The sequence below is a fragment of the Episyrphus balteatus genome, chromosome 2 (genome assembly GCF_945859705.1).
Source record: "Episyrphus balteatus chromosome 2, idEpiBalt1.1, whole genome shotgun sequence".
Lineage (NCBI taxonomy): Eukaryota > Metazoa > Arthropoda > Insecta > Diptera > Syrphidae > Episyrphus > Episyrphus balteatus.
The window spans coordinates 61,403,476-61,420,212 of NC_079135.1; the positions used below are offsets into that span (position 1 = coordinate 61,403,476).

General features: G+C 34.2%; 2 protein-coding genes across 3 annotated transcripts in view; both read right to left on the bottom strand.

Annotated features, from left to right (window-relative positions):
• Positions 1–205: 205 nt before the first annotated feature.
• On the bottom strand, positions 206–3,000 carry LOC129909465 (uncharacterized). The gene is made up of 2 exons (XM_055986545.1): positions 2,538–3,000; positions 206–1,074 (listed from the first exon to the last, which is right to left on the bottom strand). The coding sequence occupies exons 1-2, from the start codon at positions 2,998–3,000 to the stop codon at positions 206–208; spliced, it is 1,332 nt and encodes a 443-aa protein (XP_055842520.1).
• An 11,515-nt stretch (positions 3,001–14,515) lies between these two features.
• LOC129912757 (uncharacterized) overlaps positions 14,516–16,737 on the bottom strand; it is a 91,359-nt gene continuing 89,137 nt past the window's right edge. For both annotated transcript variants that reach the window (XM_055991154.1, XM_055991155.1), the window contains one exon: positions 14,516–15,639. In XM_055991154.1, the coding sequence (XP_055847129.1) occupies positions 15,014–15,639 (626 nt within the window). In that variant the 3' untranslated portion in view covers positions 14,516–15,013. The remainder of the gene's footprint in view (positions 15,640–16,737) is intronic.

Here is a 16,737-nt window from a genome sequence, read left to right on the forward strand (position 1 = left end):
CAAGCGTGGTTGATTTTCCTGGCTGGTAGGCATATTGGTTGTTGTGAAGAGGTGTTGTTTTCAATGGCCCGTCCCTGATATGCCTGTCTAGTATCTTTTTCATTGTTTTCAGGAAGAATGAGGTAAGACTAATTGGTCTGAAGGATTTAGCTTGGTCAGTTGGTCTTCGTCCTGATTTAGGAATGAATTTGACCGTTACTTCTTTCTAGCTTGTTGGTAAGTAACCCCATGCGTAGCTTGTTCTAAATATGTTTATTAGCATAGGTGTAATTAACTCATTTCCTTTCTGAAGGAGTGCTGGAAAGATTCCATCTTCTCCGGGAGATTTATATGGGTCGAAGGAATTTATTGCCCATTTTATATTTCCCTCATAGAACATATCTCTTGCTCTTTTCCAGTCCTCTCTGTTTGGTCTGGTAAGCCTGAACTGGGGAGAAGGACTAGATAGATCTGAGGGTATGACTACAGAGTTTGGAAAGTGAGTGTCCGTAAGGATTTGTAACGTATCTGGACCATTTTCCTCACGCATGCCATCCGTGTTTTTTAAGAGACCAATATGATTAGTGTGCTCTTTAGCGAGAATTCTGTGGATGCGAGCGCTGCTTTGTATATCGGATAGATCATTGCAGAACTTTTTCCATGATTCTCTTTTGGCTCTTCTAATCTCTGTATTGTAGTTGGTTAGAGAAGTGCGGTATGATGTCCAGTCTCCATTGCGCTTGGCTTTGTTGAATAGTTTTCTGGTCAGCGTTCTTAGCTTTGAGAGCTTGGCATTCCACCATGGTGTTTTTCGTGTGCCTGATTTCGTTTTCTCTGGGCATGCGTTATGGTAGGCAGTGGTGATTGTTGCATTAAGACTGTTGCAGCTTATTTCGAGGCTGTCAATGTCTCTGATGCTGTTTGGACAGTTTCTGATCGTTTGCGAGATTTCTAGGCAGTAGTCGTCCCAGTTCGTCGCTCTCGGTTGTCTGTACGTTAAGGGGAGTTTTGATTCTATACATATATCAAAGCTAATTTGCCGGTGATCTGACATTGATGTTTCAGTCGAAAAATGCCAGTTTTGTATAGCATTACCTATGAAAGAAGTGGATAGGGTGAGATCAAGGACTTCTTCCCTGATTCTGTTCATGCACGGAGAAAAAATTAGGTATGTACCACCTTATTTCTGGTACATTTAACTATAAAGTAAAGTTAATATAGGGATGACTCCCCAATAAGATCAAATTTACCTTACTGTTCTAGTAAATTCGTAGCTTCTGATTTACTTTACAGTAAAGCATTTTTTAGTATGAATTTCAAACAAAAATTACTAGAAATAAGGTACATATTTTACCTTACAGTAAGGCTGAAAACTACCTACTACTTTTTAAAGTAACTTGAACTGGTGTGGAAGGTAAATAATTCATGAGTAAATAAAGCCAATTTCATATTATTAATAATAGTTTCCTAAAGAAAATTGTAATGCATGAACCTACTAATATTATAATAAAATAAAAATAATAATTATTATTGAAAAACATATCTAACTTTGGTAAAATTGCGCGCAATTCCTCTTCAAAACGATTTAGGAGGAAGTATGTGTGACCCAGTTATGTTTTTCAATAATTGTTATTACTTTTATTTTATTATAATATTGGTAGATTCATGCATTACAATTTTCTTTAGGAAACTATCATTAATAATATGAAATTACCTTAATTTGTTAGGAATATGCCAGCTGCAATTGCGGAAAAAACGATGCTCAAAATAAGACATAAAGTAAGTCCTGAAAAAAAAAACTATATTTCCAAAAGAAAAAAAAACGCATCTTTATTTAAAATTCTGGTGTAAGACTTCGTGTCCAGAAAATCAAGGATTAAATCCTCTTGTACATGAAATAGTGCTCCTCTATTAAACATTTCATGTTCAGACTCGTCGATATGGAATGAATCATTTCCATTGGAGGCTTCAAAGAAAATAATTATAGTTTGTTTTTGTTAATGGTTTAACTATTAAAAAAATTTCACACAATTACATATTATAAAAATAAATTGAAAACGACATTTCCACTTACTTTTTTCAATTATTCCGCACTCAACTATTATACAAAAATAAAGGGATTGCAAAATGGCGCACTTTTTAATGACAGTATGAGTTTTTTTTATCTAGGGCACTGTACTGTAATGTAAAACTTGCAAAATCTACCCAGAGATCACTTAAATATTTTTAACTAGAATTTTAAAGTAAAAAAAGTGATACAATTTCTTAGTTGAAAATAAATTTTACTTTACATAAAGAAAATATTGCTACAGGTAAAGTTTGTACTACTATATTTTGTTCACTATAATTTACTTGTAAAAATTACTTTACGGAGCCAGTAAAAATTCAATACGTAAGATAAATTTTATTAAAAATCTTAGGCTTTTTACTTTAATTGTCTTACTAGTCATTTGGAGTGAAAAATACTAGATTCATTTTTCTCCGTGTGAAAGTAGGGCTATTCCCATAGTTTAAAATTTCAAGATTATTTTTAAAAATTAATTCTAGAAGGTACTCACCCCTTTTGTTTATGTTGGAGCTGCCCCATACAGTGTGGTGGGCGTTAGCATCACAACTAGTGATGATTTGCCGGCCTGTTCTGCCACAGTAGTCTATAAGATCCTGCAGTGGTGTGAAGCTTAGGTCGGCAGAATCCCCTGCCAGGTAGACTGAGCAGATGACAGCTTCTGACCTACCCTCCGAGGTGTGCAGCTGGATGATAGCTGGTACCATGTCCTTGTTGGCGTACTGTGGAATAGGAATGGTTATTATAGATTTATTTATCATAATGCAAGCTCTAGGTCTACCTTCACTACTAGAATCATAAATCAGCTCACCTGATAGGCCTTTTATCTGGTCTTTCACTATGTAAGGTTCCTGGATAAAGGCTATATCAAGGTGTTCCTTATTGAATCTGTGGCTTAGTACTGTCGAGGCAGCCTTCGCATGTTGCAGATTAATTTGGATACACCTCAATCCCATGGTTATTGTTGAGCGGGTTTACTGGCAGGAGCGCCAGTATCAGTTCCAGGTGCCGCGATAGAGTTATCCCCAGGGGTCTCATCGGTCCGAGATAAGTCTTCAGACGTCTTAGACTTCCTGGGGTTGGCAACTTCTACCGTTGACCCACTGATTGTAGGAGCATCTATGTTTGCTTCCTCTGTTGTTGCAAGCTCCTTAGAGCTTTCGCCCTTGTTGTTTCCTTGCGTACCAGTGCCTTCCTGTCTTGAGTTTGCCTTGATCCTAATTTGGATCTGAGAGAAGTTCAAGAACAGTTTGCACTTTGACTTCAGAATGGAGTCCTTGGATTTCTCATCGACAGAGAAAGTGACGTGATAACCGCCACTTTTTTCTTTGATGATCCTGAGGACTCTCCATCCTTTGGTGTTTAAATCGGTGTTTTGTTTTCCAAGCCGATTTAGAAAAATGTCTTTGGTGAGATTTTCATCTTCCGGGGCATAAATAACGCAAACGTGTTGCTTGGGTATATCGTTGCCCTGAGTGACACGTAGTTTTGCGTCCTTCCATGGCTTTATTTTTTCTGCCGTAGACATGAGCCATTTTTTGGTCTCTGTGTCGTGGCAGGTAAACGAGAGCCATCCGTCTCTGTCCGAGACGGCTACAAACTTAATTGCTGGACAGTTTTTGTCTGCTTTGTCCATTTCTTCCAGAACGCTTTTTCTGACCAGTTTGGTTTCGCGCTCCGTAAGTGTTTGTAATGGATGGAGAAAGTTCATAATCGCGACCTTACATTGGGCTGTGGCATCCCGATAGGAGCCCCCTGATGTGCTTGGTCGTGATTGATTAACTTCTTTTCCATGGTTGGATCCAGTTTTGGCGGCACTGCTGGACTTGTCTTTGCTGGTATTTGGGCTGAATCTGGTCTTCTCGTGAGCACGATGCTTCTTCGAGGCTGCTCCTGCAGGGGAGTTGTCAGCTGACCGTTCCCTTGTTTGTTGGCTGCACTGATGTGCCTGCCTTCTTGTCTGCTAGTATTTTAGCGTATCTAGCCTTTTCTCTGCGCCTGGCTTCTTCGGGCTCAATGCCGTCTCTGATCTGCGCAGCTATACGTCGCTTCTGAGCCCCAGTGAAATAATCTTTCTGCTGGGGCTTGTTGACGTTTTCGTTACCCTCAATCATAGAACTTGGACCTTGTGGTGCCTGAGCATCTAGATTGCCCTTTGCATTGGGAACGGGCACGGCTCCTGTATATGGGGGTGGTTCGACGAAATCCACGTCCATATCAGTCCCTGGTGAGCGGAGTAGAGCTTCTTCATCTGACTCCGTTATTGTGTTGTCAATCAGTAAATGATTTTTGTTATTGGTTTTGTTTTTGTTTGTGTTTTTTGTTTGTTTTTGTTCCATTTGAATCCCACGAGTATGGCGAGAAATATTAGGTCAACTATCTACAGAGCTCCCATGTTACTATGCTAGTTACTATGCGAGGTTGCCCGGTATCGCATAGGGACAGTACGTTCGCGATGCACATGTTTTGTTCCCTGCACCATTCAATCCTCGGCACGTATTCCAACTACCTTGACTTGGGAATTTTTGTTTGTAGGAGGGTAAGGGAAGGTAAGTTGAGTAGGGAAATAGGAAAGAAGGGGGAGGGGGAGAGGAGGGGAGGGGAGGGGATGGCCGCATCTTAGCTTCGAATCTCCTCATAGGGAATGTTTTAGTCCCAAGAGTCATTGACCTCTACTAAGCCTCCGCACCGCGACAAGGTGTACAGCCCCGCAAGAGGAAAGACGTATGTAACTTCACCATAAAACACAAAATTAGAGTTGCCCGACTTCGAATTCTGAATTCGATGGCTGCAAAACTGCGTAGGTACTTACATTTTGATTATATGTACATGTACTCCCAAAATTTGCTCGTCCTAGTACCAGACCGAGAGCCCAGAGCAGATTTTGGGAGTTTATGGATAACCGAAAATGGGTCATATGTATGTGTAGGTAATATCGTTCTAATGAAGAATTCGAAAGTCTGGCAGGTTTATTTCACGGCATGCTATGGTTTATGGGGAGTTGAAAAATGCATTTTTTTCGATTTTTTTGTCGAGTATATAACCACTTAAATTCATATAGAGCCGATAGAGGGCAATACCTTGATTGCAAAAAGTTCGGTCCCAGACGTTTTATTGGCGGCATTGCCCTTGCCAGACGTTCCCGAAAATGGTAAAAAAATCAGTTTTTGATGTCGGAGGTATAACCACATGTATGATACATCAAAAAATCAGGAAAAATACCATGATTACAAAAATCTGGGTCCCAGACGTTTTATTCACGGCATTCACCCTACCAGACGTCATTGAAATTCTGAAATGCATTTTCAGAAAAGAGTTAAGCAAATTTTCTTTCCCCTTAAATATAACCATCTGGTGGTACCTCTTAAAAAATCTGGGACCAAACTTTTTGCAATCAAGGTATTGCCACCTATCGGCTCTATATAATTATAGATAATCTTGATAGCAAAACGCTATCGACTTAAAAATAAAATAATTATAGATTTATTGAAATGTTATATATAGATTCGGTTGTTTTAGTTCTGTATTCTGTTCCAGAGCTATTGCCTGCGGTTCTGCGTGCCACCAGGGGCCGTGATTTTACCTGCCGATCAACCAGAGTTTTTGCCTGCTGTTCTGCGTTCCATCAGGGTGCCGTTTTTAAAACCTGCCGATCTACCATGGCTATTGCCTGCCGTGCTGCGTGCCACCAGGGGCTGTAAATAAACCTGCCGATCTACCACATCTTTTGCCTGCTGTCCAATTAGAGGCGTTAAATAAACATATAGTTTTCTTTTTCCTTTATTTTGCCCACTAAAACACTATCCAAGTTTAGAACAGGAAAAACGTTTATTCCAGCGGTGGAAATCCGGTGGAAATCCGACGAGCCTAAACCTCGGCTGGAAAGCATAAACCTCACAGTCTGCATGTAGAAAAGTAAAGGTGGATAGATTATATAACTGAAATCCGTACGTATGAAGGAGAGGCATTGATGAAAACGAACATGTTCGTCTTCGCCATAATCTTCCTATAATCTGCATTTATGAAGATCTCTGCATTTTCATCTACTCTCTCTATCCAACATCTGTGAATCTTAAATGCTGTGTCTCCTTTCAATGCAGATCTGGAAATGCAGACGTATGTAACTTCACCATAAAACACAAAATTAGAGTTTCCAGACCTTTGAACTCGATGGCTGCAAAACTGCGTATGTACTTACATTTTGGTTATACATGTACTCCCCAAGTTTGCTCGTCCTAGTAGAAAAAAAACTTTTTTCTTAAAATAACATGGTAATAAGGAACTAAGACGTTCACGGGGTTTTATTGCATGAATCGTCTTAGTTCCTTTCTGTTAGACATAATAAATAGACTAACATATAGAATATGGGAGTTAGATTACTTCTCCAATATGATGGTTACAATCGTGCGGGCTCATTTTATAGATAACACTGGTCAACAAAATCAAACTTTTTTTTTGTTGCCGGAACAAAAATATTCTTTTCTAAAGGTTTTCGGTGTGCTGAACTTGAATCCGAAGTCAAAAAAATTCTAGCAGCTCCCGTTTTTGAGATATTACCGTTAGAAAATGCAGCACTTCGGACCTTATTCTTTTATATAAGGAAAATTGTTTGAGCATATTTAGTAACGGTTTTTATAAGAACTATTTACCACCTTTTTAAATCTGTTTAAATCTCTCCGATATCTTTTTTACTTCAAGAGATATCCTCAGTTGTTTGGTATTTTTATAAATTTTATAACGTCATTATCTTCTTTATGATATATGAAGCCACACCCACTGACTTCAGTTTAAGATATCTCGGGCAATACATTAGATATTGAAAAGATTTAAACAGGTATCGAAAGATGGGAAATAGTTCTTATAGAAACCGTTACTAAATATGCTCAAACAATTTTCCTTATACAATAGAATAAGGTCCGAAAAACTCAAAAAAAACGTTTTTTTGCATTTTCTAACGCTAATATCTCAAAAACGGGAGCTGCTAGAATTTTTTTGACTTCGGATTCGAGTTCAGCACACCAAAAACCTTCAGAAAAGTATATTTTTGTTCCGGCAACAGAACCCTTGTTAACCAGTGTAATAATAAGTACTATAATTCATTCTTGAAGAATTAGCTATTCAATAAAAAACGATACCAATCTCTTTTCCAAGATGGCGGCTGCTCCCGACCTCCTATCATCCCAACAAATTGACTTTTATGATAAGGACAACCACCCGAATGCATTCCATGAAAAAAATTTTACCCCGCGAAAAATGCGATTTAATTTATACGTGTTCTATACATATAAGAATCCTTCAAGAAATCTCTATCAATTACTATTAAGCCCTATTCTGAATGAAAATTCTCGGGGAATCGCGTTCGGGAGAATGGCTCCCAATCAAAATGTTTGGAAATTTTCAGTTTTTTCGCTTTTTCATTATAGTAGGAGATCCCGCCATAGGACGACCTACCCTCATCGTTATACCAGTTGAGAGTTATATTTTCTGAAAGCTAGTGTCTAAGGAAATAAATTGCACATGGGTTGCCAAGCGATATCCTGTCAAGGCATAGGGTTGCCAGGCCTTAAAGTTCATTTTTGCAAAATTTTGAAAATGCGACCCTGCTTAAATGGCAAGCCTAAGAGTTATAAAAAAAATATAATGTCATAGGAAATTTAATTTAAAAATTTTAATTTTCAGGATTTTTTAAAATTTGAAGTTTGAGTAGGGTAAACAAAGGTAAATTTAGAAAAAAGGCAAAAATCTATTTTCTAAACAAAACGTGATAGAAATAAAATTGAAATTGGAATCGATAGATATTATAAATACAGGGTGTCCGGTAGAAAATGGATAAACCTAAAATGGCTGATAGGTGCATTTTGACTGTTCTGAAACCGAATAGAAAAAGTTTCTATCGCAACCAGTTTAGAAAATATTAGCTTTTTTTCGTTCAGTGTACTTTTAATTTCATCATCTTACGTTTTCTTTAACCACAACCACGAATGAATGAATTTTATAAATTTCTTATTTTTATAATTTTCTACAATAATTGGCTCACTACATAAGAAGTTAAAAGTTTTTACAACTGTTGCATCTTTTCTTTAAAAAAATTTTGAAATTAGTTTTTCGATGCAAAATGTAAAAAAAAATATTTTATGAAAATTTTCAAACACCTGTAGTATAAAAAAAATCCATAGGAACGTAGGTGGCCAACTTTTTTAAAAATATGCGCGTCCAAAGGGGATTGCAGAATGGTAAAAGTTTTTATCAAATCTAGAGTTACTAGGAAGTTATTGGTACCAAAGTGCAAAAAAAGCCTATTAATTTAATAAATTATTTTAACTGTAAAATCTTAAGTTTTTCACATTGCTGCCTCAAATGCATGGATTTCATCAGTTTTTTTAATCAGTCATATTTTACAATAGTTCTTCTTACACATAACTACTAAAAAAAAGTGTTATAACCGTTGAACAATGGCTATAAAAAAATAATTTAACTTTTTTTTTAATTCAAAATAGAAAAAAAAATATTTGTTTGCTAATTCGCTAATAACCAGTTTAAAAGATAAAATAAGAAGTGGCTCACAATATTAACTGTAAATTAAATTGCATCTAACAAATATTGGATGTTTTTCGTAGCCCAATAACATTGGGAATTGAACAAAAATTCGAAAACATTGCAACATTTTCGATGAGTTTGCATTGGGCCAACGGGACCGAAAATCTCAATTTTTCTTTAAAACGAGATCATTAAGAAGTCAAAACTCAAAACAAGCTGTCCCGATGCACAATTGTATGCCCATGCTTAAACTGAGCAAACAAATATTTTTTTTTCTACTTTGCATTAAAAAAAGTTAAATTATTTATTTTATAGCCATTTTTCAACGGTTTTTAATAGTTATGTGTAAGAAGAATTATTGTAAAATATGACTGATTAAAAAAACTGATGGAATCCATGCATTTGAGGCAGCAATGTGAAAAACTTAAGATTTTACAGTTAAAATAATTTATTAAATTAATAGGCTTTTTTTGCACTTTGGTACCAATAACTTCCTAGTAACTCTAGATTTGATAAAAACTTTTACCATTCTGCAATCCCCTTTGGATGCGCATATTTTTAAAAAAGTTGGCCACCTACGTTCCTATGGATTTTTTTTATACTACAGGTGTTTGAAAATTTTCATAAAATATTTTTTTTTTACATTTTGCATCGAAAAACTAATTTCAAAATTTTTTTAAAGAAAAGATGCAACAGTTGTAAAAACTTTTAACTTCTTATGTAGTGAGCCAATTATTGTAGAAAATTATAAAAATAAGAAATTTATAAAATTTATTCATTCGTGGTTGTGGTTAAAGAAAACGTAAGATGATGAAATTAAAAGTACACTGAACGAAAAAAAGCTAATATTTTCTAAACTGGTTGCGATAGAAACTTTTTCTATTCGGTTTCAGAACAGTCAAAAGTGCACCTATCAGCCATTTTAGGCTTATCCATTTTTTACCGGACACCCTGTATATGAAAGCCACACATACAAATAAAAAATGTAAAAAATCTACAACGCGAGATATAGTCTTTTTAGAGTCATGATACTCCAATTCGATATTTGAGAAATAATTCACCAAAAATCAGAATGAACGATTTTTTAAATAATTTTTATGTGATAAGTTAGGAAAAATAAAATAACTTGACACGTGTCTGTCAAATTTTTAATTTAACTTACCGTTTTTGCGAGGGGATTTTTTGAAAAGGTGCTTATTTTCGTATTTCAACATATTAAAGGAAAAAATCCCGTCATGGGACGACCTATCCACCTCATTATACCAGTTGAAAGCTATATTTTCCTAAGGGTAGTGTCTAAAGAAACAGTTTGCACATGGGTTGCCTAGCGATATCCTGTCAAGGCATAGGGTTGCCAGGCCTTAAAGTTTATTTTTCATTATTTTTGAATACGCCACCCTGCTTATACCCAAAGCCAAAGAGTTGTAAAAAAAATATTATGTCACAGGAAATTTAATTTGAAAATTTTAATTTTCAGGATTTTTTAAAATTTGAAGTTTGAGTAGGGTAAACAAAGGCGAATTTAGAAAAAGGGCAAAAATCAATTTTCTAAACAAAACGTGATAGAAATAAAATTGAAATTGGATTCGATAGATATTATAAAAATATAAAAGCCACACATACAACAAAAAAATGTAAAAAATCTACAACTCGAGATATAGTCTTTTTAAAGTCATGATACTCCAATTCGATATTTGAGAAAAATTTCACCAAAAATCAGAATGAACGATTTTTTAAATAATTTTTATGTGATAAGTTAGGAAAAATAAAATAACTTGACACGTGTCTGTCAAATTTTTAATTTAACTTACCGTTTTTGCGAGGGGATTTTTTGAAAAGGTGCTTATTTTCATATTTCAACATATTAAAGGGAAAAATCCCGTCATGGGACGACCTATCCACCTCATTATACCAGTTGAAAGCTATATTTTCCGAAGGGTAGTGTCTAAAGAAACAGTTTGCACATGGGTTGCCTAGCGATATCCTGTCAAGGCATAGGGTTGCCAGGCCTTAAAGTTTATTTTTGCAAATTTTTCAAAATGCGACCCTGCTTATATGGCAAGCCTAAGAGTTATGAAAAAAATATAATGTCATAGGAAATTTAATTTAAAAATTTTAATTTTCAGGATTTTTAGAAATTTGACATTTTAGAAGGGGAAACTGAGGTAAATTTAAAAAAAGGTCAAAAAGCTATATCCTTAACAAAGAGTGGTAGAAAAAAGATTGATACTGGAATCGATAGATATTGTTAAATTATATAAGTCACACATACAAACCAAAAATGTAAAAAATCTGCTACTCGAGATATGGACGTTTAAAAGTCAAAACCGTGAAATTCGATGTTTGAGAAATAATTCACCAAAAATCAGCGCGAAAGGTATTTGAAATAATGTTTATGTTATTAGAGAGCATAAATAAAATAACTTGACACGTATTTTTGATTTGACTTAGTTTTTGGTTCCTGTGTATTTTTGAAGAATTACAGATTTTTAAAATTCAATTCACTGTTTCGGTGTTATTCTTCAAAAATACACAGGAACCAAAAACTAAGTCAAATCAAAAATTTGGCAGATACGTGTCAAGTTATTTTATTTATGCTCTCTAATAACATAAACATTATTTCAAATACCTTTCGCGCTGATTTTTGGTGAATTATTTCTCAAACATCGAATTTCACGGTTTTGACTTTTAAACGTCCATATCTCGAGTAGCAGATTTTTTACATTTTTGGTTTGTATGTGTGACTTATATAATTTAACAATATCTATCGATTCCAGTATCAATCTTTTTTCTACCACTCTTTGTTAAGGATATAGCTTTTTGACCTTTTTTTAAATTTACCTCAGTTTCCCCTTCTAAAATGTCAAATTTCTAAAAATCCTGAAAATTAAAATTTTTAAATTAAATTTCCTATGACATTATATTTTTTTCATAACTCTTAGGCTTGCCATATAAGCAGGGTCGCATTTTGAAAAATTTGCAAAAATAAACTTTAAGGCCTGGCAACCCTATGCCTTGACAGGATATCGCTAGGCAACCCATGTGCAAACTGTTTCTTTAGACACTACCCTTAGGAAAATATAGCTTTCAACTGGTATAATGAGGTGGATAGGTCGTCCCATGACGGGATTTTTTCCTTTAATATGTTGAAATACGAAAATAAGCACCTTTTCAAAAAATCCCCTCGCAAAAACGGTAAGTTAAATTAAAAATTTGACAGACACGTGTCAAGTTATTTTATTTTTCCTAACTTATCACATAAAAATTATTTAAAAAATCGTTCATTCTGATTTTTGGTGAATTATTTCTCAAATATCGAATTGGAGTATCATGACTCTAAAAAGACTATATCTCGCGTTGTAGATTTTTTACATTTTTTATTTGTATGTGTGGCTTTCATATATTTATAATATCTATCGATTCCAATTTCAATTTTATTTCTATCACGTTTTGTTTAGAAAATAGATTTTTGCCTTTTTTCTAAATTTACCTTTGTTTACCCTACTCAAACTTCAAATTTTAAAAAATCCTGAAAATTAAAATTTTTAAATTAAATTTCCTATGACATTATATTTTTTTTTATAACTCTTAGGCTTGCCATTTAAGCAGGGTCGCATTTTCAAAAATATGCAAAAATGAACTTTAAGGCCTGGCAACCCTATGCCTTGACAGGATATCGCTTGGCAACCCATGTGCAATTTATTTCCTTAGACACTAGCTTTCAGAAAATATAACTCTCAACTGGTATAACGATGAGGGTAGGTCGTCCTATGGCCGGATCTTAGACTATTATTAGAACGATAATAAAACAAAAAAGGAATAATATTCTTGAAATTTTATTCTTGGAATTTTTCGATTCGGAGTCCTTCTCCCGAACATATTTCCCCGTAGTGAGGCGGCTTAACATTAAAAAAGAGTTCAATCGTTGACTTTGTGATAAAAGCATGAAATTAACATCGTTGGTAGTGCTCAATATAAGAGTTATTTTGAGATATTGGGCCACCTTGTATTCCGCCCGGAAGGGTAGATACAAGACTTTTTCTGTGTTGCACTCGATTTGTTGCATATCATAGTATAGGCAATGAAAAATTTGTATTAATATGATACATGTTTTCGAGGTATTTTCTAACGCATGATCGAACAAAATTAATACCAAAATGTCTCGACCATCATGTAAAAAGTTATTGGACTCTTTATGAATTGTCTTTTACTCAAAGAGCAAGAGTCAGAATATTAACAAGTACTCCTTGAAAAAAGTGGTAGGTTGATGTGTGAACGTTTCATATATAAATCGAGTGCAACACAGAAAAAGTCTTGTATCTACCCTTCCGGGTGGAATACAAGGTGGCCCAATATCTCAAAATAACTCTTATATTGAGTACTGCCAACGATGTTAATTTCATGTTTTTATCACAAAATGCATAATTTTGTTGCTAAGCCGCACAGTGGTGCCATTCTTCGTTTTTGGCGTCAAAATTCATTTGCACGGCCATTTCTGGACGAAAACTCATGAAATTTGATACACTGAATGACAATAGTATGGAGAAAACAAAAATGCTGCCAACTTTTTTTTATTCAAAATGGCGGGAAGAATGAGCTTTAAAATAGAATTTTCATTTTCAAAACAGTATATAAGCTAGAAATTGGGCTTAATTCATGTCAAAAAGGTGTTAGATTTAATATTTAGGATTCATAGATTCATATTCTTTACAAAAAAATCAAAAAATTTGAAAACAAAGTCCAAGAAATGCCAATTTAGTAAAACACACTTTAAGACCTCTAAATACGTTATTTCATGTATCTTTTTTTTCACTTTTCACAATTTTGAGATCTCTTCTATTTATGTTTCATAAGAAAATTGAAAATATTGGGGTTATATGGTTGCCAACTATATTTTTAAGTAAATAAAGAAAACATGATATAATGAAAAGTTACAATGTTTAATAAAACTGAGAATTTATTTTTTCCGTAAACCAAAATATACTTTCCTAATAGATTTTAATGTTTTAAGTTCAAATCCGAAGTCGAAAAAAATCTATGACGTCACGTTTCGTAGATAAAAATTAATTTTGATCTGCTTGTATCTCAAAAACGTGACGTCATAGATTTTTTTCGACTTCGGATTTGAATTTAAAACATTAAAATCTATTAGAAAAGTATATTTTGGTTTACGGAAAAAATAAATTCTCAGTTTTATTGAACATTGTAACTTTTCATTATATCATGTTTTCTTTATTTACTTAAAAATATAGTTGGCAACCATATAACCCCAATATTTTCAATTTTCTTATGAAACATAAATAGAAGAGATCTCAAAATTGTGAAAAGTGAAAAAAAAAGATACATGAAATAACGTATTTAGAGGTCTTAAAGTGTGTTTTACTAAATTGGCATTTTTAGGACTTTGTTTTCAAATTTTTTGATTTTTTTGTAAAGAATATGAATCTATGGATCCTAAATATTAAATCTAACACCTTTTTGACATGAATTAAGCCCAATTTCTAGCTTATATACTGTTTTGAAAATGAAAATTCTATTTTAAAGCTCATTCTTCCCGCCATTTTGGAGCCGCCATTTTGAATAAAAAAAAGTTGGCAGCCTTTTTGTATTCTCCATACTATTATCATTCAGTGTACCAAATTTCATGAGTTTTCGTCCAGAAATGGCCGTGCAAATGAATTTTGACACCAAAAACGAAGAATGGCACCACTGTGAGCCGCCTCACTACCGGGAGTTTTCATTCAGAATTGGGCTAAATATTAACACTCAATATAGCTTTTTGTCAGCTAATTTATCTAAGCTCTTTTTGAGTTCTTGAACCCATCAATTCATCACACACATAAGCACTTAGTAGGTAATACCTACATTATGCAAAAGAAGGTAAAAAAACACAGCTTCACATTAGGAATTTCCTTTAATTAAAAAAAATATATATCCAATGCACACACTTACAATTATGTCTATTTTTAAATCTATTTTATCAATTAGACCTTAATTCCAAAGAGCATATACAAACAAAAGTTGAAGCATATTCACATGTTCACTTAAAATAAACAAGCTTGCCATAGAATTATCAATCCAGAAAAAGGTTTTATAAAACAAAAAAATCTAGACAGCAACAACAACAATTGTATGAGCTTCATAAGATTTCCATTATGTGACAAATTATAATTCTATGCCGCCTCGTCCACGGCACTCATTCTGACTTATTCTATATACATGCTTCTACGAGTATATATATGCAAATGAATACACAATAGGGTTCAAGTTGAAGTAACGGAATGCAGGAATAAACACGGGATGTAGAAGGTATGCTGTAATTTAACTTAAGGTTAAGCAGAGAAATTATCAAAAAGTTTTCCACAAGACTGGAACACAAATAGCACTTCTTCGTCATGGTGCTCGTTCTCTTTTTCGTACCAGAGATGCCTTCTAAGCAAACTTTACGACGGAAGTGGAACTACCACGACTCCCTTGACTATTGTTGGCTGTAGATTGCTGTTGGGGATAGAAAGAGGATGGAGACACTCCAGCAACGGCTGCAGATCCAGCAGTAACCCGGTTGGAACCAATCTGGACTACTTTTCTTGAATTGTGGTATAGATGTGTGCCGTAGTGTATAGCACCAGGATGGGCGTATATGGGTCCTTCATAGTTCGGATCCGATCCGTATGTATATGCCACTTTAGCCCTATTGCTTTCAGGAGAACTTGAGTAAGTGTTTTCAGGATTGGTTAACGTTGGTGATGAATACAATGGACTTTCTTTCGCCGCTGAGGTGCTGGAAGCTCCGTAAGAAGGAATTTCTACCTGATTACTGCTGCTGCCAGAGCCATTGGAAATGGATGAACTTTGAGAGTATTGAGTGTATCCGGGAGCATCAGGGTGATAATTCTGATAAAACTGATTATAACCCGATGGCTGCTGAACAGGATCAATCATCGGTTTCAAGGGCAATGAAGCTACCGCTATTGTTCCAATCTCTGCAATTTGGAATGGTCCATATATTTGTTGCTTTTGAATTGTATGTTGTTGGTGTGGTAAAGTGGTATCGTATGCTGTAAATAAAGATTAGTAAAAAACGTATTTATAAAACATTAACATTAAATTTTATCAATTGTAAAACAAAAAAGATATTGCAATGAATAATAAGAATCTGCAGTAGGAATGCCTAAATATCAACATTGAACACATTTTTATATCCACGTACCAGGATAAAGGAAAACAGAAACAAATTATTACACTCTCAAAATTCTGTCCATAGTTGGATTTAGCTTCTACAATGGAGGAAAAAACGCAATGTTAAATGTAATACGGCCAATGATTTAATCTTGAAAAAACTAACAGCTTTTGTTGCATATCTACCTAGTTTCCAAAAGTGATATAGCACGTTGGTACAGCATTCATCTCAGTTACAAAATATTCCTTTTCTTATTCAAATTTTTGAATATTCATCTTTATTTTATAAATTAATAAATTTTTAATTATTTTCGGAAATGCTTTATATTAAAAACCTTTTCTTAATATTTTCAAATTTATTCATTTATAAAACAAAAATTAAAACGCATTTAAAAAATTAAAAATTTTCAAAAAGATGGTTTTACAGAATTCTGCAATAAATTAAAAAAGGGTTTGGAAAATTTTAAAAAGCGCGCGCTTTGAAAGCAGAATTTTGATAAAAGAATTTTGACGCCGGCAGAATTTTGACCCCAACCCGCCACTGTAAAATAGTTATCCCGATTCTAAATATGAAAATAGCTAAATAATAGTTATATTTATATATGACTATTTTTTTCTCTGGGTGTACAAAACGGGGAAACGATTTCCGAAGTCAACCTAATGAAACCCAGAGGCAAAAAGGCAGATGACAGCACAGGGGAGAGTTATGTTATGAACCCCTGAAATCATAACAGCACCGAATAAAGGCAGACGAAAAGTTGAAAAAAGTAACACACTTCATTTAGTACAACAGTAGTTCCTCGATAATGTGAATTACCGATAGTGCGAATTTCTCTAAAATGTGAATCGCCAAAAATTTTCATTGTCATCTCTATAATGTCAACTTTGAAAATTTTTAGACTCTGTAAAGTGAATTTCTTTTGTAAAAGCTTGTGTGTTTTTTTCTTGTTCGTGCACGCAATTTTTTTTTATAATCC

Excerpts from the sequence above, each read along its gene's own strand:
- LOC129909465 (XM_055986545.1), bottom strand. The coding sequence starts at position 3,000 with ATGGGATTGAGGTGTATCCAAATTAATCTGCAACATGCGAAGGCTGCC. Across the intron at positions 1,075-2,537 it reads CTCCAACATAAACAAAAGGG|GTAATGCTATACAAAACTGG; the intron begins GTGAGTACCTTC and ends CTTCTTTCATAG.